The 25,000-nt window shown below is 40.7% G+C and overlaps 2 protein-coding genes and 1 non-coding gene across 3 annotated transcripts in view; 1 reads left to right on the forward strand and 2 right to left on the reverse strand.

Moving 5' to 3' along the window:
* The window catches only part of LOC138004078 (uncharacterized), a 17,696-nt gene extending 1,357 nt beyond the window's left edge, over nt 1–16,339 (reverse strand). The window contains exons 1-6 of the mRNA XM_068850475.1: nt 16,215–16,339; nt 15,959–16,000; nt 8,942–9,058; nt 6,850–6,884; nt 4,119–4,176; nt 28–209 (exon numbers count right to left, since the gene is read on the reverse strand). Of these exons, the coding sequence (XP_068706576.1) occupies nt 28–209; nt 4,119–4,176; nt 6,850–6,884; nt 8,942–8,960 (294 nt within the window). The 5' untranslated portion in view covers nt 8,961–9,058; nt 15,959–16,000; nt 16,215–16,339. The remainder of the gene's footprint in view (nt 1–27; nt 210–4,118; nt 4,177–6,849; nt 6,885–8,941; nt 9,059–15,958; nt 16,001–16,214) is intronic.
* Nucleotides 16,340–19,498: 3,159 nt separating this feature from the next.
* On the forward strand, nt 19,499–19,572 carry Trnar-ucu (transfer RNA arginine (anticodon UCU)). The gene has a single exon. It is a non-coding gene; the product is annotated as a tRNA-Arg (tRNA).
* Nucleotides 19,573–20,808: 1,236 nt separating this feature from the next.
* The window catches only part of LOC138004069 (fibroblast growth factor receptor 4-like), a 21,346-nt gene continuing 17,154 nt past the window's right edge, over nt 20,809–25,000 (reverse strand). Inside the window, exons 9-11 of the mRNA XM_068850464.1 lie at nt 24,456–24,513; nt 22,942–23,123; nt 20,809–21,865 (exon numbers count right to left, since the gene is read on the reverse strand). Of these exons, the coding sequence (XP_068706565.1) occupies nt 21,656–21,865; nt 22,942–23,123; nt 24,456–24,513 (450 nt within the window). The 3' untranslated portion in view covers nt 20,809–21,655. The remainder of the gene's footprint in view (nt 21,866–22,941; nt 23,124–24,455; nt 24,514–25,000) is intronic.

Here is a 25,000-nt window from a genome sequence, read left to right on the forward strand (position 1 = left end):
GCATGAAATGCCATAAAGTTATCTTACCTCTTTTGACAAAGGCAAATACAAGCACCCGCATTGTGTATCAAATGTTTTTATCGATACTCCGCCGTAGATCTCCAGGCAGCCTCCCCACTTGTTGTTATCACCGTAAGACATGTTGCTGTACTTCTCGCAAACGTAGGCATACGGCTTTGGCCCCTGACAAAAAGCTGGCGGGCTTATTTCTGCAGACAGATGGGAAATTTAAACAGCAATTTGATTTAAGTAAAGCAAGATTGCTATGACTTTTCTTGGCGTGAGCTGAGGTGATACATGTGTCGTTCAAGGATAACTTGTATAGGTGAAGGTCGCAAATATGAAGGACACTGTCTACAATGCATATCGTAAAAGCAGAAATAGATCAGTTTCTATTCTTTTTTCTACCTGTCTCTTGGCAAAACTTTGTTTTATGGCCCAATTTTAATACGTTTTGGACCAGAAGGTCAGTGTGGCCTAGTGGTTAGCAGCGCTCACTTGCTTTGTGATACGGAGATCCTGGGCTAAGACCACTCGTTCAATAGACCAATTCTGCTAACTCAATGTTGTACCCAATTCAAATCTCTCGGGGTTAAGATTCTTTGTGTGTTGAATTTGCATGACAATGAAGCACTCACATTTAAATGATATGGAAATACTTGGAACAAAACGCTTTATTCCCAAAAGATTTGAATTGGGTACAACATTGAGTTAGCCGAATTGGTCTATGACTTGTAATCGCTGGTACGCTTGTCGATAGCCAACCAGTGGTGTTTGCCCAGCCACTTGGGATCCTTAATGGTTGTTTCGTTTATTGGCCCTCCATAGCCCCTATGGGGATAAGGTCAATGTATCTCATCACAGAAGACCGATTCGCTTTGTGGTAGAGAGCGAAATTTCAGCATCAGTTTTCCATCTGCCTGCCAACCAAACGCCCCGATCATTGGGCCACACTTCTTGAGTCAGCCGTATTTTAAGCCCGTCAGTTAAATGAGCCTTGGTTTGTGAAGAAGGTAAATTGTATTACTCGGACACCCGATCTTTAGTTTGTCCCTTAGTGATTCATAGGGAGGCGCGGTGGCCTCATGGTTAGTGCTCTCGGCTCCGGATCGAGTGGTCCGGGTTCGGGTCCTGGCTGGGGACATTGTGTTGTGTTCTTGGGCAAGACACTTTACTCCCACGGTGCCTCTCTCCACCCAGGTGTATGAATGGGTACCGGCGAATTCAAGGCTGGGGGTAACCCTGCGATGGACTAGCATCCCGTCCAGGGGGGAGTGGAAATACTCCTTGTCGATTCATGCTAAGGAAACCGGGGATAAGCTCCGGCGTGTTGGGCCACTAGGATAGTGCTTACCTTAGTGATTCATAGTTAGCCCCTTGCCTTCTAAAATTATGGTCTGTCTAAGGCCAGTCAATTTTATTCCTCAGTGGGTACCCCTTGGGGGCGAAAGGTACCAGGTTAACACCTAGATCGACCGACAAGCTACGTCCGCCTTTAATTAACCCCTACATTAAAACCCCGGGAGTAAGAACCTCAGCCTAAACAGGATGTTATATAAATGGTACTTAGAATTCAGAAGCTCGTGACCTTGCAGCGTTGAACTTGTTCAGAGATGGGGTTCAATGAGTTTAAAAATTTCCTTATTTGGATGTAACGTAGCTCGTGCATTTTCCCGCGCATGCAGCGTCGATCTTATTTTTGGGTCGTAACATTGGTCTCTTAAACTCCCCAGCCTTGTTCCAACGTTGTTCCAACGAAAGAGTTGCAAGTTAGACGTTTCAAGGTTATGTGCTTCTCCAGAAATTTTGGCTATCTAGGTTCTTTAATAAGTTCTTATTTTCTGAAGAAAAAAAAATCACGTAAATAGCAGTATTTACCCAGACTCATGTGTAGTAATTTTATTTAGATAACTGCATACTGAGAACCTATTTTATTTGATTTTTAACATTGCTAGCGGGAGTAGTGAATGACCTTTGTCCTCAAAGAGAACTCTAAATGTCAATTTATCTTATTTGCCAAACAGCACACATTTTTTAGATTTTAAAAAATGAGAACCTGTTTCAAATTTTAGGGTCAAAAGGTTCTGGTTTAGAGGGGGGTCTAACTGACAAGTTTTAGGCCAACAGGTTCTTACTCGCGGGGTTTTACCGTCTTCATTGTATCCTCCTAAAACGGCCACAAATAGACTTCTTTATGTTTTAGGCCAGGCGATTTTCAATCGTCAATAGGGTATCCCTAAAGCCTGGTTTTCACTAGCGACGCAAGCATGCAAGCGCAAGCACAAACATAAGTAACTTCTGCAAGTGAAAACGAACGTCGACACAAGCATCAAAATGAACCACGGCATCCGCCATTTTGTTTAAATGCTTTGACGCGGGGAATCTGGAACGAGTGCTTTAATTGGCCAGACGTAGCAAAGTTCTTATGCTTAAAGTGCCCCTGTGAACAAAAAATCAATTCATATTTTTCTTTGAATTTCAAAACTATGTTAACAAAACACTAAGTGACCCACGTTTTAAGCCTTGATTTCAAAAAGACACCTCTTTATTTTAACTGTAATTGTCCTATTTAATGGTCCGCCCTTACTAACATTATGTTCTTGAGAGAGCTGGATCGAGGAGAAAATGAAGTCAAAGGCTCACTAGTTTAAGAATGCAATACGTGTGTACGCCGCAGAATTAATATGCAGCACGGGGGTTTTGGGCTTTCGGACTTTTAGACTCACGCTTTGCATATATAATAAGCTGCGTTCACACGCTGAAATTTTAAGCTAGTGAGCCTCTGACGTCACTTTTCCCTGGATCCAACCGTCTGAGGTCCAATCGGTCAGTTTTGAACGTGAGTAATGGCGGACCGTGAAATCCAAAACTTACACTCAAAGTAAACGGCCTTTGGCTAAGAATCAAAGCTCAAATTTTTGCCAGTCAGGTGTTCAAGCAAACACACTTTCAAAATCTGAAGGAAAAAAGGAAGTGGTTTTTTTTATCACAGGGGCACTTTAAGCTGCGTTTCATTTTCACACGACGCAAGCATGAACGCAAGCAAAAGGAAAGAAAAAAAATTGATCCTTGTGCCTGCGCTTGTAAGTTATGTTTGCGTCAAGCCTGTTTTCATGTTGAAATAAAAAAAAAAACGGTTGTGCTTGCGTCGCCAGTGAAAACCAGGCGTAAGGTGTCGAAAAATATTTTAGTGAGTCTCTCAACTATTTTTCCACAACTAAGCAGACTTCTGATCTCGTGACTCAAAGCACGTGACTGAAATTCAAAAGTACCTTGACCGGTTTTAAATTAAATTGCGCATGCTTACAAACAATTTAGCGTTGAGAATTTTTCGTCCCTCTTAATTACCACTTGATGGCCACGAGAAGAAAACTCTTTGATTGTCCGAACAGTTTCATTGCCTCTGGCAACATTGGTCTTAGAACCCATCGCCCTTTATTTCTCTCCTTTTGCCTTTTGAATTGCATTATTAATTCCTTACCTCCAAAGAGCTATTCCCTTACATTAATCACTCTCACTCGCGCGTGCGACGAAAGCAAATGGCGGAACTCTCACGCCACACTCATAAGATAAAAAGCCAATAGACCAATTTCGATATATTAAAAGTCAGTTCTAAAGAAAAGAATAACAATAAAAGCAAAGTGATACACGTTAACACCAACCCAGCGTGGCTAAATCATCTCGCATGCGCACAACCATTTCACCCGGTCAATTAGGAGCCATGGACAGCTGCTGCGGCCTTGCTGGGCCTATTCAGCGTGGCGTAGCTAACATACCACATGTATGTGTTTAGCACACCTTTAAGTGGCAGCTTCACATGCAATACATGTGGTAGGCTGGGTTGGTAACAGCAAAACTATTCTCTACTTGCACAAATCCCAGAATAAACCTCTTTTACCCCTCAACAATTTGCGTAATCGTTGTTTGCAATTTTTCCTGGGACATAAAGGACATAAAGGACATAAAGGACATAAAGATGTCCCAAGAGATATCGAAAACAATGCCTATGCAATATATTTTTTTTTCGGGGGTGGGGGGGGGGGGGGGGGGTGGGAGAGGTAAAAGAGGTGTATTCTGGGATTTGTACAAGTCAAAAATTGCTTTATTGCACACCTTACCCGAGAGAGTTTTGGTAACAACAACCTGCCCATCTAAAACCACAGAAAATCGCAGCCCCTGTGAAAATGAGCAACAACAACAACATTTTAAAAATTATAAAAACGTTCACTGGCTATATACAGTTAAAACTTTGGAGCTTTCGGCTGTCAGGCTACAGCCTTCAAACAACAACAACAACAACAACAATAACTCTGTTCTACCCTTATATCATTACAAAAAAAATTACATTACATAGAATTAAATCAGATAAAAGGGTATCGGTCTCCTGAAATAACTAAGAAGGTAACGAACTAGGAAGCCATTTTACCTTAAAGGCGGCTAAATACGAGATACAAAAACCCTCAACTTGGCGCGTCAACATTGCTTCGTTGCAAGTTTGGGTCGATGTTTCCCGTTTTTAACCTTGCACGATCATCTTGTCGCGCAACAAAAACATTTGTTTCGGGTTGAAGAAAGTTGTTGCGAAAAGTAGAGCGCGGCTACTCTGAGTCTGAGCAACAAATTTTGGCTTTGTTGCTCGTTTTTCATCAAGCTCACAACTTTTCGCGCAACAAATGTGCTGGTGTACTAGCAAATCAACCAATCAGCGCGCTGCATTTCTTCAACCCGCAACAAATGTTTTTGTTGCGGGACAAGTTAATCATGCAAGGTGAAAAACGCGAAACATCGACCAAAACTTGCAACGAAACAATGTTTCGCGACAAGTTGAGGGTTTTTGTATCTCGTATTTTGCCGCCTTAACAGATTACATTAGTAGGGTCGGTGTATCTTTAGTAACTAGCATTAGTCAATTACTTTCTCCTTTATTTACCATATTTGTAACATTAGTAGGCCATTTCCAAGTCCATGTTTACCTCCTCTTCAAAACGGGTCTAAGTGCGATTTTTTCTTATGTAAATTAGCTTTCATTCATATGTAAAGTAGAACTAATTACCATCACAAAAACTTCGCACTTAGACTCGCTTTGAAGAGGAGGCAGACATGAACTCGGAAATGTCCTATAGTCCTTAGCCATTAATTAGTTACTTTTGTTACATATAAAAAGTTTAAATTTGTAGTTAACGGTTACTTCTGAAGATGTATGTCGAAGAATACGAAACGTTAAGAAAATAATCTCAACAATGCATTTGTTTATAATGTTTGTCACCGCTGCTTGCGTCTTATTTTTGATTAGACACAAATATCCGGATATGTTTTGAGATATTTAGAAAATCTCGAGATATTTAGAAAAAAATTGTGATATTTATATTTGTTTTAGGGAAGAACTATTAATATCACGTTTTTTTCCCTAGAAACATGGAGAAAGAAAGCAAATTTTAAAGTTAAATGCTGCCTACAGACACAGAAATTCAAATAATTTTAAAATTCACAAATCCTTCCATATGGGCCTGCAATAATTACATGCAGCAGTATTCTACATTTAATATATGTCGTATATGTTGAAAAAAAAAATTGTTTAGAGTTTTGTTATATGCTTTACAAGGACATCATTGAATTTCGTGTATTGCCTTATACTTTGTTAGGTCATTGCTGTATTATTTACGGAAATAAAGGTAGTCTGCCAATAGATATTTTGAGGATATTTGGAAAAAATTTGAGATATACAGAGAAAAAATTCGTGACTTTCCAAAATCATATTTAGGCGATTTCACGTGATATTTGTGTCTTGGCCTAAAGCCTCTGATCCCTATGTACCATATCCTTGAGTCAACCTTTGCGCGTTTCTTTCTATTTTTCAGACAACTAACGCCTCAGAAGGAGACTCACATCAATTTGCACAATTTGCATACATTGTTTGTGCTATTTAATGTCTTCGTTTAGCAAGAACTTTATTCTGATTGGCCATCCTTAACAGTGCGTGCAGAGCCGAAGAACTCGTGGCGTTCTAAAAATAGAAAGATACTCGCAGTTGTTATATAGCTGAATTTTTTCCCCAACAGCGCTCTCATTGGTTACTTCGAGGTCACATGACATCTAACAATAAAACTCTTTCCCGCAAAAAGTCTCTGAGCGGGCAACAGTGCAAAATCTATGACGTCACAGGGTAACAGTGCCCTGTTACCCGCGAATGTTGACCGACGGCCGCCGTTGTCGTTACCATTTCACGTTTTTCTTTTTGTGCTATATAACAAATCACTTAATGACTGGTCCCTTGGGAAACAGTTCGTTCCCTCGAATTTCAATGTTTCCCTCGGCTGCCCTTCGGGGAAACATTGAGATTCTCAGGAAACAAAATGAACTGTTTCCCGAGGGACCAGTCATTAAGTGTTTAATATTGACTCAAAGGGATTGTATGGGAGAGACAAGCTCCTACTCATGGGCTCCTGATGTCAACAAAGACGCAAACTAAAATTCAAAGCAACTCACGATCGTCATTTGCAATTAACCAATTTATGTGCTTATTGGGGTGCAGGGATGGTGCAGTGGTCAGTGCACTCTCGCCTCCCACCAATGTGGCTATTGTTCAATTCCCTGACTCATGTGGGTTGAGTTTGTTGGTTTTCTACCCTGCTCCGAGAGGGTTTTCTCCGGGTACTCTGGTTTTCCCCCTACACCCCCCCCCCCCCTTCCTAAAAACCAAAGTGTGATTTGATCTGCGTTTTCAGTTTACAGTGTCCCCAATTAGTGCTCCATGCAGCGCGAGAAGGGTAGACACTTAAATAAAGTTCATGTTCTTTAACTTTTAAATTCAAAAATTTCAGTCTCTCAAAAATGATACAGGTAACTTACTTTTACGTCTTTCAAGTGCGAAAAGATTGTACAAACTGAAAGACAAAAAGAGAATTTGTCAAGTTCAATAGGCATGTTTATATTTCATTCACAGCATCAGTAGCCATATTTATTTCCTGAAACAATAGCATCAAGACGAAATGGTTTTTCAAAATTTCGACGACAGAAACATCCGATGATTTTCATTTCGCTATTCGAAGATTGATTGCTGTGATTTTCTCTCGTTCAAAACAAAAGGTGCAAACATGATTAGTTTAGGACGAGTTCAATTCTCTTGCTTCACGTAGGGACTGGTATCTTATACATAAAACTACAATCACATGTGTTCTTGCTACCCCCAGAGTGGATTAAGTTTACCAACATAATTCAACAACCAGATTGTCGCGACTTGTGTTGACAGTTTTGTTTTGCACGAGTTGCGTGCTTATTAGTCACGTGATATTTGCCCCGTCGACCTGATGGTCGTCACCATGTTGTTTGTTTTGGCATAAAACGTCAGACAGTGCTAAGTGGTACCTAAAAGGGTACCCAACTAATAATTTTGGTAAATATCCGTTCGCGGAAGGAAGGTGGGCTACAATTTTCGAATTTACGTGCTCAGACTCTCTAGGCGCATTAAGATTTTGGCCATTTTTCTGAAGGGATTGCCTAGATATTTAGGAAAGGCAGTGAAGAGTAAATAGCGCACAAAAATTTCGAAACCACATTGAAGTTTACTAAACTGAGTAAGAGTCAACTGTGATATTGACTATAGCATAAAATTTGAAGATTTCTTAACTTTTATAATTTTCGCAAGAGTTTGTTTGAGAATCATATTTTAAACAAACGTCGCCTAAAATTTTCGGGGATGACTATATACGTAATGTAAAGTTTTTGATCAGAGCTGTCACGATCGCTAGAACTTTCGGACGAGGCAAAATAGCTAATTGAAGATTAATTTTTTTCTTAGAACATCCGAACAGATAAGTTATTTTTGAGGGAAGCTAGAAACTCACTAAACGAGCATTTGAAGCATTGTGGAAGTCAGTTTAGGTAATTCGGGCAAAATGCGCTCGTTTGGGGCCCGTGAGTGCTGTTCACGATGCAATGAACACGATAGTAGAGAGCTTTAGATTCTTAGACGAGAACGACTACGAGTACGAAATTTTCACGTAGAACAACAAGGACCGCGAGCAAACCAGCGTCATTTTGGCGGAAAAACGTGTTACCGTCGTCATTTTAGTACGAGGTTTTGCAAAAATGTCGTCGCCAAAACAAGTCAACAACACGGTAGCAGTTTTGGCATTTTTTGATGGGCAAAAAAGGCTCAGTTACCAGCAATACAAATAACTGAGCAACCTATACTGCCAACAAACAGTAAGATTAAGCGTACGGGTTATAAACTTCCTTAGTATTTTCGCCAAAAACGGGCAGTCAAAACTCGTACTCGTTATCGTCCTCGTCGTAGAATCTAAAGGTCCCTATTGTGTTCATTGCCATGGTTCGCTTTCGACCACACAGACTCTGAAGATAACGTTATCTCGGCTCATGTTTTCTTCAACAGTCCTTCTCAGGAGACTACTCTCATTCGGTGACTTTTGCTTAATCGAGGTATGTTTACAGTTTTTGTGATATCATACATGGTGTGTTATATTTGTACTTCAGACGACTTTTTTTTTATATACCACTGGCTATGTTTGATAACTATCCTGCGGACTAATTGTTCACATGAAAAAGCTAAGGAGAAGTTCACTTTAAAAGAAGTTATTTAAAATCAAAAGCCCTTATAAAAGAGATCATCAACAATTTAACCCCATTGAATAAGACCACAGTTCCGACACAACGATCCCCTCAGAAATAAGCCAAGTTTCCTATTTTTCCGGTGAGAAAAACGAAACGACCATTTTGTGCAATACCCTTAGGAAAAAAATTCAAGGTCAAAATATAGCGACCGCCGTTCTCATTCCCTTTGGACATGACACGCGTTTCAGGAAGTCTGTCCCCGGACTCTGTCACTGGATTGGTACACTGGTAACAACCATAATCTACCAACTCTCGGATAATGGGGTAAAGGTTTCGAGAAGAGAAGATCTAGAGTTAACACAACACTTACCAAGATGCGATTCTTTCATAAGTTTATAATCGTAGCAACAGCCACACCGTGGCAGCGGAAATCTTGTGCAGGCACAGAAATCATTAACAACAGCGCCAAAGTGCGTCTCCAGAAGTTCTATAAACAGCAAAATTATTACTTCTGTCATTTCTACAAAGAGACTTATAGACGCCTACAAACAAAATACCCTTTTTCTGGAAAGGATCTCATTCGTACTTCAGGCTAAAATTGACGCCAAAACACTTTTTGTAGATGCCAAGAATATCGAAAGAAATTTGTGCAACAAAGAGAAAGAAAGAGATAGTTATTTGGCTGAGATCACTTGCATTTAATATACTTGCGGCTTTTGGTTCATGTCCCTAAGAACAGGAAATTCTTAGTTAAACTTTAGTGACTTCATCAGGACGAGAATCTCGGAGAGCGACGAGTGTATTTGTGTCCCTTTTGGGATTAATTTTTTCGTTTCTATCTCATTTCAAATAGCCCGATGTGAAGGAATCCGAAATCCAGCAAATGTGAGGTTTTGGAATCCGGAATTTAGAGCGTGGAATGGTGAATCCACTCTATGGAATCCAGAATCCATAGATTTCGGTGAAATCCAAGATCTATTTCGGTGGAAGAGGTTAGTTTGGAATCCGAAATCCAAGGTTCAGGATCCGGGATCCACCATTCGGGATCCGGAATCTGGAATCCAAGAGCCACCTGGATTCCTTTACATAGGGCCAATTAAAACCTCATTTAATTTATCTACGACGTTGACCAATTAAAAACAAAATTAAAAATGTTATCCTGCAGGACGAGGTGGTCCGGACGGAATAGCCGGGAATCCTGCTCCTTCGTCGTCATAAATATAACTCACACATTGGGCTTATCTCCCTCTGCAACCTTATTTTGTCTTTGAACGTGTAAAAATTGAATCTTTTTTATTCTGAATTAAAACTGAACAAGACAGGGCCGGGGTGCATGTCATACGGTTTGTGATCCAAGTACCAATGAAGCAATCAATCTCGAATTTAATTTTTGTTTAAAAATCAAACAGTAAAAGTGTCGTCGACAGCTTGAATGTGTTCACCACACTTCACGATATTAATCTCTACTCAAGCACCTTCGAAAGAGGACCGTTATTGTCATGAGAATACGCCCAGCTTAAACGAGATTTAACAAATACTGCGTTTTTGATCAGAACATATGCACTGCGAAGTTCAAATTCCAATCAATTGTAGCGTTTCCACTGTAGCTTAACGGGAAACTGGTCAGATTGCGTATTGCGATTGGCTGATTTCGATCTACTTTGTTGATTTCTGTTTCTGATGACCCGCTACTGAACGGTCGAATAAAATATTATTGATGGCGGAGTAAATGGAAACTATGAACTGTGAACTTCATAGTCCCTACGTTATCATCTAAGCAAAATTAAACAAACACATTCACTATATAAATCCAAGCCGAGCTTGTCCTCCTCTCGTCAGCCGGAAGATGAGACCCGAAATGTGGAGCCTGAATAGCGATTCCATTTACATGATGGGACGTCCCGTCGCTCGACAAAGTCTCCTCTAAGCGATCAATGTTGTCTCATGCTAAAGATGTACTTATCTGCGACCTTATGTTGTCATTGCCGTTCAAACTTGTTGGTCAATGATTTGACAGCGTCGGGTAGAAGAAGGTACTTTGAGGTCTTGACTTGTCCACGGGTCACTCCAAAAATCAGGTCTTGTCGAAAACAATTTAAAAGGCAATGCACTCTTTGCGAACAACGACTTGGAGGTTCCGTGTTTCCGTTTCGCAACGTAGAAAGAAATACCCTCACGATCTCAGGTATTTGAATAGCATCCAAAGAAAGCTCTGACTGCTTTGGAGGTCATGACATACAATCCTTGCCAGAGAGAATTGCCTCCTTGCATGGGGTTTAGAGCCACTTTATGAACGGCTTTTGGTCTTAACGAGTTATTAATGACCTCCTGATGTTCCAAAGTTGCGCAACCTCCTTAGCCAGCTGGATTCGCGATAGGTTTTCAGGGACAAAAACCAAACCAGAAGATCTTCAAATTGTTACAATGGCCTAGATTCTGTCTCGAGGTTTCTGCGGAGGTGGTTTTGGTTGATTCCTTGACCTCCTTACCGCCCGGCTAACCGTTGCATAAACGTAATCAGCTCTTGGGTTATTTCTGTAAACCTCACAAGGTGGAGATTGTCTAAAATGTTCAGTCTGATGTAATCAAACAGTTTTTGATAAACCTCCCTCATAATGAGATTGTACTTGTCCACCGGTGAGTCAACAAAAGTGACACTTTCATGTGTTGGGGGAGGGGGGGGGGGGAGGGGGGTATAATTTCTAATTTCTCGAGGTACTGTTCAGACTTAATCTTGGTGTCGTGGTTTGCTATCAGAACTTTTCTAATCATTTCATCACCGCGTAGATCAGAACATTGAATCAATTTTTCTCACGTTTGCTTGCCTTTCTTATATTTACTTTCCTTACAACAAAAAAAATACAGATACGCTCATAAGTAGTGCTCTTGGTTGGAGGTACTCGACTCGATCTCCCCTCCTGGTCCGATAAGGATTCAGGATTGAAAGTCTCTTCGTCTTAGCAAATCCTCTCAAGAGCTTTCTTCATGGTGAAAATGCTACGGCATTTTCGGTGGTATCGGATATTTCGAACCTCCACGCCCTTCACTGTCTCAGCAAGAACTAAAACTAGTTTATATTTCCTAAGTCAAAAAAAAAAAACAAAAAAAGCAAGGTGACACACGCTAACACCAACTCGGTTTAACAACCCGGTGTGGCCAACACATCACGCATGCGCACAACCATTTACCCCGGTCAATTAGCAGCCATGGACAGCTGTTTCGGCCTTGCTGGGCCTCATCAGCATGGCGTAGCTAACATACCAGGCGGGTGTTGCGTTGAGAAGCGATTTCCAGTATTGTATACCATTCAGAACTTTAAGCTCTCCAGACTCATCGGTGCGGTGGATAAATTTACTTCTTGTGACGCTTTTTCGGTGGTTCATATGAAGATATACACTAGCTCAGAACTGTCACTTCCACCTTTTCAGTATATATGATAAAGATAAAATCATGTCATGTCACAAGCAAAACGATATTTAGGGTCTGTTCAGATGGAAGTGGGGGACCTCGGTTAGGTGAGGTACCCCGCCTCAGTAGGACAACCAATCTCTCCATACAATCTGTCTCTTTTTCTCGACTGTGTTCACATGAGGTCGGGTACCTCACCGAGGTGGGTTACCCGGTCAGCTAGTCCTGGTAACCCGCTTAGGTAGGGGTGAGTTTTCTCCATGTGAATGCTGAAGGTGGGGTGCCCCGCCTGACAGGGGTGATGTTCATTCGGGTATCATGATTATGTTTAGTTTCACCCCAGTACCCCGGGGCTTTTGATATTGCATGTGAAGGCTCGCCTTTTTTACTACGGGAAGGCAGGGTACTTCACCTACCCGGGCTCCCCCACTTCCATGTGAACCGGCCCTTAATTTTTTTTTCAAATGTGCAACTCTCAGCTCGAAACTAACTTTTTGTCACAGGCTGTATTTTCACGTGAAAGCTTTTTCTAGTGTAGGGGAAAATGTTCTCGAAGTAGTGCTTTACTTTTAGAATTTTTAGTTGCAAAAGATCAAAGTCATGCGGACCTACCACAGTCTCACTCCGGCTTCGTACGTTTGATCGCGATAAGATGCATACCTAGAGACACTGACAGTATCTGACCATCTCTTTGTTTAATGTGCTTGGAATGGTAAAACGTAAATATTGGTTATCTGTGCCTTAATATTTTTAAGATGTATAATAAAGAAACAGAGAAGAAAGCGACGAAAACAGTAGGGTAACATTACCTGACATAAGGGCCGCCGTGTTGATTACCAATAATTGCGTTCGACTGCAGAGGAGAACGCAAACCTAAATTTGTGGGCATCCTGTGGTTTATAGAGTTTTTTTATGCTGCTATAGCGAAAATAATTGAGTTTCCGTTGGACACACATTTGCCTCGCTTTCATTCCTAGTCTCGCTTTAGATGGGTCGACACCAGGGTACAAATTTCGACACGTATTTGCTTCACTTTTATCATAGTTACTAACCATGCTCTCATGTTGAGTTCTGTTTGGTTTGGATACTTGGTATGTAAAATCGCCGTTTATTATGCTCTCGAATTTTTTTATATGCATCGGCAGCGTCCTATGCGTCTCCTGATCGGAGTATTTCAAACAGAATTAAAGGATTTTTGTTCTCGACTGTGCTCGTTTTCGATGAAGAAATTATTATGGTCATGCCGTCGGACTAAATCAAAGGAAATACGAACTCAGAAGTCAATTTACTGACGTTACATCGAACCAAATAAAGAACCGTAGTTGCAGACAATTTATTATGCAAGGGCCAGCTGAAAAAGTGCAAGCGCCAGATCTTGGGAGGTCTAACTTTTGTGGCCACAAAATAGACGTTTCGAGTTATATAGCTCAGCGGTCATTGCGCCACAAATACAATCTACCGAGTTGTGTAGCTTGGTGTCCATTGTGACATTATATCTTTAACAAAGTAAGCTTTATTCCAATGAGTTGTGTCGCTATTTCATTACAGCTTGTGCGTAATCTAGGTCCAAAACTATACTTGCCACAGGTCGACCTTACGAGAATCCCAGGAGCTGAAAATGCTTTGGCGAATGAAGCGTGATTTTACGGCAGCGAAGCGGTTAAGGACTTTTCGAAAGTCTAGTCCAGAAAAAGCTATCATTTTTGCTCGATGTTTTTTATTTGAAAGACACAAGGAATACCGAGGCAAATGGAAGCAACACACTCTGCCAATTCATGTTAGTCGCGTACACAGGCCATTTGATTTAAAAATTTGGTACGATTTCTATAAAACGTGTTCTTTTGGGAATTACCATGTCTTTAACTTTTTTATTATCTAGCTTTCTGTTTCCTCAGGTGAGTATACAGTATTGGCATATGTTAAATAATTCTCAGTTCTTCCTAGAAAAGTCGTTCATAGCATTAATTTTAAGTTCTTTTTTTTGTAGAATTATAGAGCAAGATATGAAGAAGTGAAGGTTTTAGAGGTCCTATCATATCTTTCTGCACTTCCCCAGTGGCTAAAAAGCATATTTTTGACGAACGTACTCTCTTTGGCGATCTTCTCCGTTTCCTCTTTGTCGGTTAAGTCGTGCTCTCTGCCTCTCTCTTTCCCGATGTTCTTTGCTCAAATTAAGTTGCGGTCTCTTTTATTCGAATGAGTTCAATCGTTTCTCCAAATTTGAGCTTGAGGTGGCTCAAACCAGTTTCAACGCTTGAAAGAAACGTTCTTTTTAGAAGGATTAACACTTCAACACTGAAAAATATTCGATCATTTTTTTGACGCAAAACGTTACCGTGGCAACAAGAAAGCCCTGCAAAAACACCCCATATTTTTGCTTTAGCTGCTCATATCTCAAAAGCAAACTTGATGACCCCATTTCTTGTTTCTGAAATGTAATCAGCATGCCAGAATAAAACTTTCTGCAGAGTTAAAAAAAGTTATCTGGAGTGGATTCAGACCCGCCTTAAATAATTGACAAGTTAAGTAGCTGTGAATCCGCTCCACATAATTTTTTTAAACTTTGCAGAGAGTTTCATCCTGGCATGCTGATTACATCTTGTTCAGCAATAATTGATGTTTCACATGGTACCATAACATTGCTGTTACGTGATGAAGTGTTGTATTGTCAATCCTTTTAATAACAAGGTCTCTTGAAAGTGATGAAACTGGTTTGAGCCACCTTAATAGCAAAAACTCTTTCCCAAAAGCGGCGAAGGTCAGTGGGATAAACGCAGGCTGCGCAAAAGTTTCCCGCCAAGAAAATTCGCCCATTCGCGCCTCAAAGCTGCATTTGCGATACGCCCCCCCCCCCCCCTTCCCTTTCTTAGTCTCCCATCCCCTCCACACCAGAGTCTGTACGGACGGACGGACGGACGGACGGACTTACTCTCTGTCAATCAGGTGACAAGCATGCAAACGAAAAAAGGTTGACCATATTCTCTTAAGAATGGGGCTCTGTCTCAGGCCGCTTGTTGGCCTGGAGCCCCGCTAAAAAACTTGTGCACAGGAGCCGAAGGAACCAATGACAAAACCGTTGTTTAGGGATTATGCGACGAATGCCGTTTTAAGGAAGTTGAGAGGGGCGGTTTGGGCCTAGGTAACTCTTGATAATATTTTTTATTGCGATGTTATGTCAATTCTAAACCACGCAGCATATTTTCTGCGTTTTTTATCGACGCTTAAGGATTACCTTCACGGGGCCTTTGAATATGATAAGCAAAAACAATAGAAATTTTCTCTTGGCAAAAGTCCTGGGCAATTCAATGAGTTGTTCTCGATAATTCGATGATATGATACAAGGCCCTTTCAATGACCTTTCAATGTTTCATGTCTTAGCATACAGGTTATTTCAATGGGTCAGTACGCAGCTATTACAACAGCTCTCAGGATTGGCTCAGAAAACAATGGACCAAAACAAACAGCCAATCAACGATGGACCCCAACCCTGTCTCTTGAAGAGCGGCACTGAATCTGCCACAGCCTTTGACCAGTGATTTCCTGCGTGAGGCCTTGACACAGTCATATTTTTGCACCATCAAATTTATCTGTTTGGGTGCGTTTAGAGAGCTTATTAACTCGATTGTGCTAAGCATCCCTCCTTACTTGCCCCTTCTTCCATAATGTTTCCTTTGAATCACTCAGCAAGTTATTATTGCGCGCTTCAGAAACGTTCCACAGCAAAAGTCATTCTCTGGTATCAAGACTATCCAAAAAAGAAAATATCGATTTTTGCCAGCTACGAGAAACAAGCACTAAACAATGACAAGCCGAGTAGTACTACGATCGTATTGTTGTTCTTCATGTTACACAGCATTTGCGGTTGTTATTTCTCTTTGGAACATGTAATAAAAAAATCACCCAGCTCTGACGGCAAACGTATTCTAAGATGAAAGAGAGAGGGGGTGCTCTTACTTATCTGGACAACTTATTCTCTTACCTGCTGCTGCGAGTTGATTCTGGTTCACCTCAGATGAAGAGGCTAAAGCGAAATAAAAAGGCAAAAAAACGAACAATTTCATCATAGGAGTTCTTTCACTAATATTTCAAACGTCGACGATGAACTGTTTCAACGCACGCTCTAGCCTTATAAGTGAAATAAAATCCCTAAGAGATGACTTAAATTGAGTATAATCTTTCTCACGTGATCTTTGGCGGCGAGGTAACTGAATATTTTTTTTTTGCAGCTACAATACCTGTGCCAACTGAAATCTCTGTTCTTTTTTCTTCGAGGAATGCATAAGGGTCGTCTTGTTGGCAACCTTGTCCAACGTATTTGGGCAATAATGTCTTAGAACTTGACCATCGAAATGGCAGGCAATCAAACTAGTTTTAACTAGGTTGACTAATATCTCAGATCCTACAGGTTCTATTTACATCCCGGCGCACTAAGAAAGTCTTGGGGGTGAGCACGAGCGGGTATCTCAAACAGCAGCTGACTCCCTCAAGATCTACTTGAGCTTTGTTCTTGTTTTATTTGTTGCGGCGAGCGCTCTTGATTCGTGGTATTACGCACGTAATTGAAGATTTTGTGAAAGGGTCCCCAAATGCTTCTTCAGTTGATAATCACCTAAATATTTCAGTCTCGCAACTCGTCGTAGGCGCTACCTCAGTCGCGTATGCATGACCATAATTCAGCATCTCCTGGTCTGGGACCCATGAAAATATCTTTTTTTCAGCCTTTGTATCTAACTTCAACGTGAGTCGATCACTGTTAATTTCAACAGATCCACCGACCATTTGTTCAGAAAAAGTGGTTAACAGTTCAGTGGACCTGCATGTTTACGTCTTTAGCATCTGTAAAAAGGTCTGATGGGCATGTATGAGAAACATGAGAAGAAACAAAAACCAGATAAAGAAACCGTCGAAAGGGCTACTATGGTTGTTACTTAAAACTAAGTTCTTTCTTTTTGTAATGAAGAAACCACAATGGCGGATGATCAAGGAAAAATCTCCATTTTTTGATCAAATTGTGCTTCATTTAATTTTCACATTAGTACATCGCATATGCTCGTTTCAGTTGTCGTTTCTAAAACTACACATGAGTAACCACGAGTGACGACGAATGACCACTGAATGATGACTGAAAATTTCTTAAATGTTTGATAAATAAAGAAATAAACAAACAGCAAGGCTATATAATGTTCTAATCAGACAAGTCGTATTAGATAAACTAACACTGGTACTAACTAGATCAACTGGAACTAATTAATGTTGACAATTTTCGATATACTGGGGCTCTCTCGGCTGTACACTGGTAGGATTTTGTTACCATGATAGAAAATAGGAACCTAAGAGCCATCATTGCTCTGTTTGCGGGGTAATCCATCAGCCTGATCATCGTATGCGGAGAAATTTATTTTTGTGATGTGTTGGCCGTGTTTGCGTTTCACTTGGGTAGCTTGCCCAGGAACATCGTTAGACTTCTCTTCTAAATTGTCATCAGAGTGTTCCGAATCGTCGCTTACAATAATAGCTGTATTCTTATAGCTTTCTTGTTCTTTTTCGGAGTGAAATCATTTCTTTTCATAGTGTTCAAACACGTGGAATCGTTCGGGCTTGATATCTAATACTTGACCTATGAGATTCTACGGTTTGTACCGTTTGAAATTTAACCGGAAACCGTTTTTCACATTTTCTCCACAGGACATGTACCGGGAATACGGCATGCACATGAAAAAATTGCACCAAGGCAGTTTTCTTACTCTGATAGTATTCACAAAGAAATATGTTTCTGTTAAATAATTATGACTCTGTTACATAATTTCTTTATTAAACCCTTTTAACGATTTTTCACTCGTCGTGACTTGAAGTCACTCGTGGTCACTCGTGGGCATTCGTGGTAACTCGTGGTCATTCGTGGTCACTGCATATATGATATGATTGATGTTACAATTAATTGATTGAACTGAGATTTGAAGTGCTCACGTTATCATCTTTAACATCGCTAACAAGGAGGGCGGGGAGGGTACGCCGGTTAGAACACGGATACTAGATCCCTAAATACTAGGTGGTATCACAGAATAATTATGTCAAGAAATCCTACGGAAGAAATAACAGTTCAGTCTCGTCAAGTTAAAAAAATTGTTCCATTCTCGACAACAGTCGTATTCAGGCCAGAACATAATCTTGATGTCTTGCCGGCGGAGGAGAGTCTTGTAACCCTGGAAAGGCATTATTTGAAGATAGAATAATTCTTTCTTAAAGTAGAATCTTGTGGCTTAGGTGCCATTAGGTTATCCATCTCTACCTTTCTGTTGCGTCTTTAGTAACAGCTGATGACTTAGTTGTGGGTGCGGCATCCTCTCCCTCCAAATAATTTTTAATATGTTTTTTTACATTCCGTCGGTCTTGTACTCCATCAGCCTCAACGACGACATTATTTCAATTCCTCTGAACAACTGTGAAGGGAATTATATAATGTTGAGAGGCTGCTATCTCTCACTTGCTTGAGTAGTACTTTATCATTGCTTAGTTCTTGGATGTCTTTTCTGCTGGTATTTCAATTGCAGCCTGCACTGATGATACATTTTCCCTGTTCTCTACCTCTCGCTGTCACGGTCTCTAACTTATTCTTCACTTTTAAAGTAAAGCTGTTGTATTTTCGTCAGGCTGATCATCCTTCTAAATAGCAACTTAGCAGGCCGACTAATTTCGGTGGCTGAATTTGTTGTGCTGCGATACATAAAAAGACTTATCCATCCGTCTCTGTACTCCAGTCACGCGTCCCTCTACTCGAACAAATGCGTTGATATCTATCGACTCAGGTGCTAACTCGATCTGATGGTATGCAGAATTCAGGCAATTAAAAGCTTGCCAAAGAACTTGCTTTCGTTCAGATCTTGCAAAACTTCGTCATGTGAAGAACTGAGATCGTCCGGAAGAGAGGTCTTAACACTTAGTGCTGTTTATGGTGACGTCGACTGACGTTTCGACAACCCGAGCGCAAGTCATCTTCAAAGTCGGCCTGGTCAGAGTTTTTCTCTGTCCTTGAGTGGGCCCATTCCATTAGCAGGGCTAACCGTCTCACATGGTTCATATGGGGCAAAAAACTAGCACTTTACATTACGCTCTAATCAGTTATGTCTGTTGAAATATAAGTGCTACACTGCCAACGTTTGTGAAAACCGTCCCTAACCCTTCCTTGTAAGGTGTGTTGTGTCACAGCGAATCGTATAAGCGCATTAATCTTTGACTTAATTGGCCAGTAGAAACATGATGTCACCAGTTTTTTCTGGTCTAACTCAGAACAAACTCTTCTACAGAACTACAACTTTCTTTCTACATTCGGTCTGGACTTAGTTCAATCAGTCGTGCAGCGGCACATACAGTGGAATTGTTGCTTTGTTTCAAGAAGAGCAAAAAAAAAAAAATGAAAACCAGAGCATATTGATAAAGTATTCAATAGTAGAGATGGGCGGATCTCTTTGATCAAACAGCTCAAGAGTCTAATCCGGGCATGGAAAAAGTCTTCTCAGATGCCCATGTGGCGCAATGGACTAGCGTGTTGGACTTCTAATTCAAAGGTTGTGGGTTCGACTCCCACCAGGGGTGGAGTTATTTTGATCAAGTCGTCACTAGTCTGCCCAGGCACAATGACCTTCGTTAAAACTGTCGAGCACATTTTAGGAATTGTTGTCTTACACTAAAAGCAAAAGCTCTTGAAAACAAACCAGCCGAAAACACTTCCAGATCCGTGGATGACTCTGATCAAACAGCATACAATTCCGATCTCTCTTGAGGGGGTAAATTTCTCTCTCTCATCAAATCAATCCGGGTATCGAAAACGTTTTGTCAGATGCCCCTGTAGCGCAATGGAGTAGCGTGTTGGACTTCTAACTCAAAGGTTTTAGGTTCGAGACACACCAGGGGTGCATTAAGTTTCATCAGTGGATCACAATCTGTCCAGAATAGCGATATTCACCGTTACGTCACCTATTGTCATTAATGAGCCAACCAGAGATCTATTGGCTGTCGAAACAAAGGATTCTATTGTTCTGTTTATAAACAGTGAAGTCCCCTATACAATGCTTTCCGTTGCAATAGCAGGCAAATGTTAAGGCCTTACACTAAGAAAGAAGAAGAGCTCGATAACAAGCCGGCATTTGAATTAACTTCGAGATGCATCGATTTTTCTGATCAAACAACACATTTTCGCGCACTATCGAAAGACAAAAAAAAAAGTAATAAGAGTTCGCAAATTGACGTCGACGTGACTGGATTGTAAACACGTGATTCATTTGGTGTAAAGGGAAGATTGCCCCCCTCGTGACATGAACACGCAGCCTTCTGACCTGGAGTCAGACGCACTACTATTGCGCTATGGATTCGCATGGAATTTTTTTTGGTTTCCCGTGCAAATTAGAGGTAGAGGGATAGGTAGCCTGCGAGCAAGCTCTCTTTCGGGGAGAGGTTGCTCGCAGGCTAAAGGATAGGGTAACACTCAGTTTCAAAATTTGAAGAAGTAAGACTGCGGATAAGAGGAGTCTACTCTTAGCTTAGGGCTGTTTATGGTGACATCGACTGACGTTTGAATAACATGAGCCGAAGTAATCGTCAGAGTCACGTGATTGTTGTCAGTGACTCGTATAAGTACTTTGATCTTTTACCTGATTGACCAGTAGAAACATGATGTTATCGGTTTGTTCGGTCAGCCTTAATGGTGCTTGCTTCCTAGCAGGTCTTTATTGAAGGAGGTTTCCAGTTTAGTGTGGAACATTTTGCTTTAAAAAATAGGCTTTGCCCCATTTATCATGTCTCTGTATATCCGGCCTCCGAATTTGTGGCGTCTTAAATGGTCAAGTGGATTTTAATTATCTTCTAACCAATTTGACAAAATCTTTGGCACTTTCTTCTCGATTTTATTACCCAAATTAGTTTTCTTGCAGATCACTAGGGCTTCAGGAAGATGTGTCGAAATTCTGAATCCTATGAGAAACGCAGCGTTTCTTAGTTAAAATTTAAACGGATTTCTATCTCAGCATATACCATGGGTAAAGATCTTCCTTTGCTAGCGTGCATGGGGTATTTGAGTCATGCAAGAGAAAGGCTTTTGGACCCAGGGTGACTCAGTTAATTAACCCGCTCATCCACACAGTCAGCTATGCTGGCTTTACCACTTGTAGACATGGTAATATATCAGTCAAAAACAGCATGAAAACAAATTTCCCAATCACTTGATGTAAAAATCTAGAATACAACTGGCTCGCATGGCGAAAAGACTAATGCTCATGAATAGATATATCCCACCAAAGCTTCGCGATTGTTGTTGAGGCAAAAAGACAGGCTCGTGGTTGCCACGCAACCGTAAAATACTCTTGTTCCCAGACGTCTCTCAAATCATACACATTAGCTAGTGTGCAAAGGAAGATCAGAGGTAAGGAAGTTTTCGTTCCCATGGTGACTCGTGCTTAAATGCGAGAAGCTTGTGGAAGAGGCAGCTTACGGCAAAGAGACAAGAAATATCAAAAGCGTAAATCAAATACATTTTGTTGATCGATTTTTAGGGAAGCGAGAATTTCAAACTGAGTTTTGCCGTTTGACAAATAAGCAATATATCCCTTAATTACCCTTGCTTTACTATCTCCAAAAATAATCTTAAAAGAGATGCTTTAAATCTAGTCATTTATATCATAACTTATATCTCTTCGACCACATCGACACGGTTCTTAAAGATGATTTTATCCAATGCGATCCAACTTTTCTTTGCGTGACGCAGCTTGGTTTTTTTCTTGCCAAAAATGTCCCCAAAGCGATGCTGGATCTCCTTCTGGGAGCCTTGGAAAGAATTCTTGAAACGATCTGCTAAAGGTTGAGTCACTGAGTTTTCATCCATGATTTGCGTGTCCTAAAACAGGGATATCATAAAAAATTATTGAAAATCTCCGTGCTCCACGATTTCTCCTACTACAAACTCGCACATCATTGAAATGACGGCGGCTTAATTATTAACCCTGAGTTTGTTTAGAATCGATAAGAATGTCATGTATTTACACTCGGCGGAACTGAACCTTTTATGGCATTGATGGAAACATATTGTAAATAATCCTTATTGGTACAAAACGATGACACATAAGGTGTGTCAGTCCAAATTTATTTATAACAATGAGCTCTTGTAATGAGCTGCAACTCCCCTTCTTTTTTGGCTATGGAATAATACAGACCTCCTTCATAATGGCAGCCAAATAAAATATTCCTCTGTTTTAATGCTAATAAGCCTTTCTAGCCTCGCTACGACGGGCAAATTTCAAAAGAACATTTATTTCAAAACAAGGGCAGTAGGTCTAATTATCATTAAGACAAAAGAATGTAAAGGAGGTCGCCATTTATGAGAGTGGTCTATGAAATGAACGCCCAGGCTTACAACTAGAGCTACACACATTCATTTTGTGAACAAGTCGTGAATATAAACGGTAAAGCCAATTCTCTGTAGGACGTCACAGCTGTGAATATCCCACACTCTGTTCGGAAAGAGCTGGGCATGGATTTCCCGGTGTTGTGGTCTGGTCTTAATTCTCCAGCAAAATGTGGCCGGTTTGGCAGTTATGTTTCACAAACGCTTATGATGTAGGAGGCCACGTGGACAAAAACAGTCCTAAGTCAAAAGGTGGCGTTGCCGAGTGCTGGAGCATGTAGACGCAGAAGAAAACGTCTGACATAAATAACGAAGACGAATTATTGGGAGTAGATGCTTAAGGACCTTAATCAAAGGTCACAATGATAGACTGAAATGCCATAAGAATAAGGGTTCGATTCTTTGGGATGATCAGAAAAAGGATCACTGATCCAAGATCACTTGGATCACGGTGCATCAAAGGAACCGATGAATCCACTTGGAAAGGATTTTTCGGTTCCTCTGATGCACCAGGATCAGTGATCCTTTTTCGAATCATCCCAAAGGATCGCACCCTAAGATTATCTTACCTCTTGTGTCACAGGCAAGTAAAAGCACCCGCATTGTATATCAAATATTTTTATCAATACTCCGCCGTAGATCTCCAGGCAACCTCCCCACTTGTTGTCGTCTCCGTAAGACATGTTGCTGTACTTCTCACAGACATAAGCAAATGGTATAGGCCCCTGACAAAACGGTGGTGGGTTTATTGCTGCAGACAAATGGGAAAAGAGCTTTGAAAAACAATTCAATTCAAAGCACATATGAGCACGATTACTATCATGACTTTCCTTAGCGAGCGCTGAGGTGATACATTTGGCCTTCAAGGATAATGTATTAAAATAGGTTAAGGCCGCTTATATATTCTTAGTATAACGCTAGACGATTTTATTCCTCAATGAGGAATTAAAACTTAGGAAATACCCTGGGGACAAAAAAGGGAAGCAAGAGTATCTCTACTTTCATAATGACGTCATGGTGACTTTGTTTGTGCCTCTAAGCAAAGCAAATAGCATCCATATCTATGGAAAGCCATAACTTTCTTATGTAATCTTTATTCTTTTGGTCTTGAAGTGCTGTCTTGTTGTTTTGGAGTTTTGTCATAGTGTACTGTGGCAATATTATTATGTGGTGTGGCTTTATTATGTGGTGAGGTTTTGTCATTATGTGGTGTGGTTTGTCATTATGTGGTGAGGTTTTGTCATTATGTGACGAAATTTGCTGGTTACCTGTTATGTTTCCATCATGATGTGTTGAGCTCTTTTGACGTGCTGTGTTTATAATCACATAAGGGGCGAAACTCGATGTCATAAAAGAACGTCACCACATAAAATGTGAACACAGCGCGTCAAAGGAAGACCTCAACACGTCACACAACACTTAACCATAAAACTCGTCACATAATGACAAAACGTCACCACATAATGACAAAACCACACCACATAATGCCAAAAACCACAACACACGACACAACTTCAAGACCAAAAGAATGAAGAATACTTAAGAAAGTTATGGCTTTCAATACCAAATCACATCCAGGAATTCAGCTCTATTCTTATGCAAACTGATGTTCTTTCCTTTCGGTGAAATTTAACATAAACTGTGATCAGGACTGCAAGTCAGTGACTGAAGTTCTTTAAGTCAAAATCACTTGACTAATATCGACCCCAGAGCTCTTCTGCCCATACATACGCGCAGAGTGATCAGTGTAAGTACTGGGGTCGAGACAAATTTGGTGACTTGACCGGTTTAAAGTTGAATTGCGCATGCTTACAATCGATTTAGCGAGAGAGAATTTTCCTCCCTCTCAAGCGAGAGATTTCTTCCAAATGATGATCAAAATTACAAAACTCTTTTTGATTGCCCTTTTCATTGCTTTGGCCATATTGGTCTGTGCACCCATCCTCTTATCTCCCCGTTCGTCATTTATTCCTTCGCTCTTAAGCAACCTACTCATTTCGGGACCCTTACATTAGCCACTTGGGAGTGCGACGAAGGGCCGACACTGGCAACATAAAAAGCAAATTGCCTTTCTAAACCTTACCCGAGAGGGTCTCGTTAACAATAACCTCTCCGTCTAAAACCACTGTGAATCGCAGCGCCTGTGAAGTAATAAAAATATTGATCAGCAAAAATCGTTGACAGTTCCCTAATAAGGAATTCATCACCAGAGGAGAGCTGATACCGATACTTGAGAGATTGGTTTTGTTGGAACTGATTTATATTTTTACATCCACGTACACCATGTATTTTTCATGCATACGTACTCGCATAGTCTTAAGGACGTTCGCGCCCAAAATGTTCCCAAGTACAGATTTTTTTTAAACTCGCCACGCAGAAAGGTAATGATCTACTCTTGCCAAAAAGATCATGAGGTGCACTTTTAGAAGCTTGCGTTATTTTAAGACGATCTTAGCTTACAACTGTCAGCAATAAAAAAGCTACATTAGTGAGACTTAGATCAGGTAAACGTAGTCAATTCAACATAACTAATATAACTCAATTAACCTTTGCAGCTAATGTCTTTTTCTGAGGTGAAATAGACCTTGAAACGATACATATTAGTCTAACAAAGAAAACTTCGGTCGC

The sequence above is a fragment of the Montipora foliosa genome, chromosome 5, assembly GCF_036669935.1.
Source record: "Montipora foliosa isolate CH-2021 chromosome 5, ASM3666993v2, whole genome shotgun sequence".
Lineage (NCBI taxonomy): Eukaryota > Metazoa > Cnidaria > Anthozoa > Scleractinia > Acroporidae > Montipora > Montipora foliosa.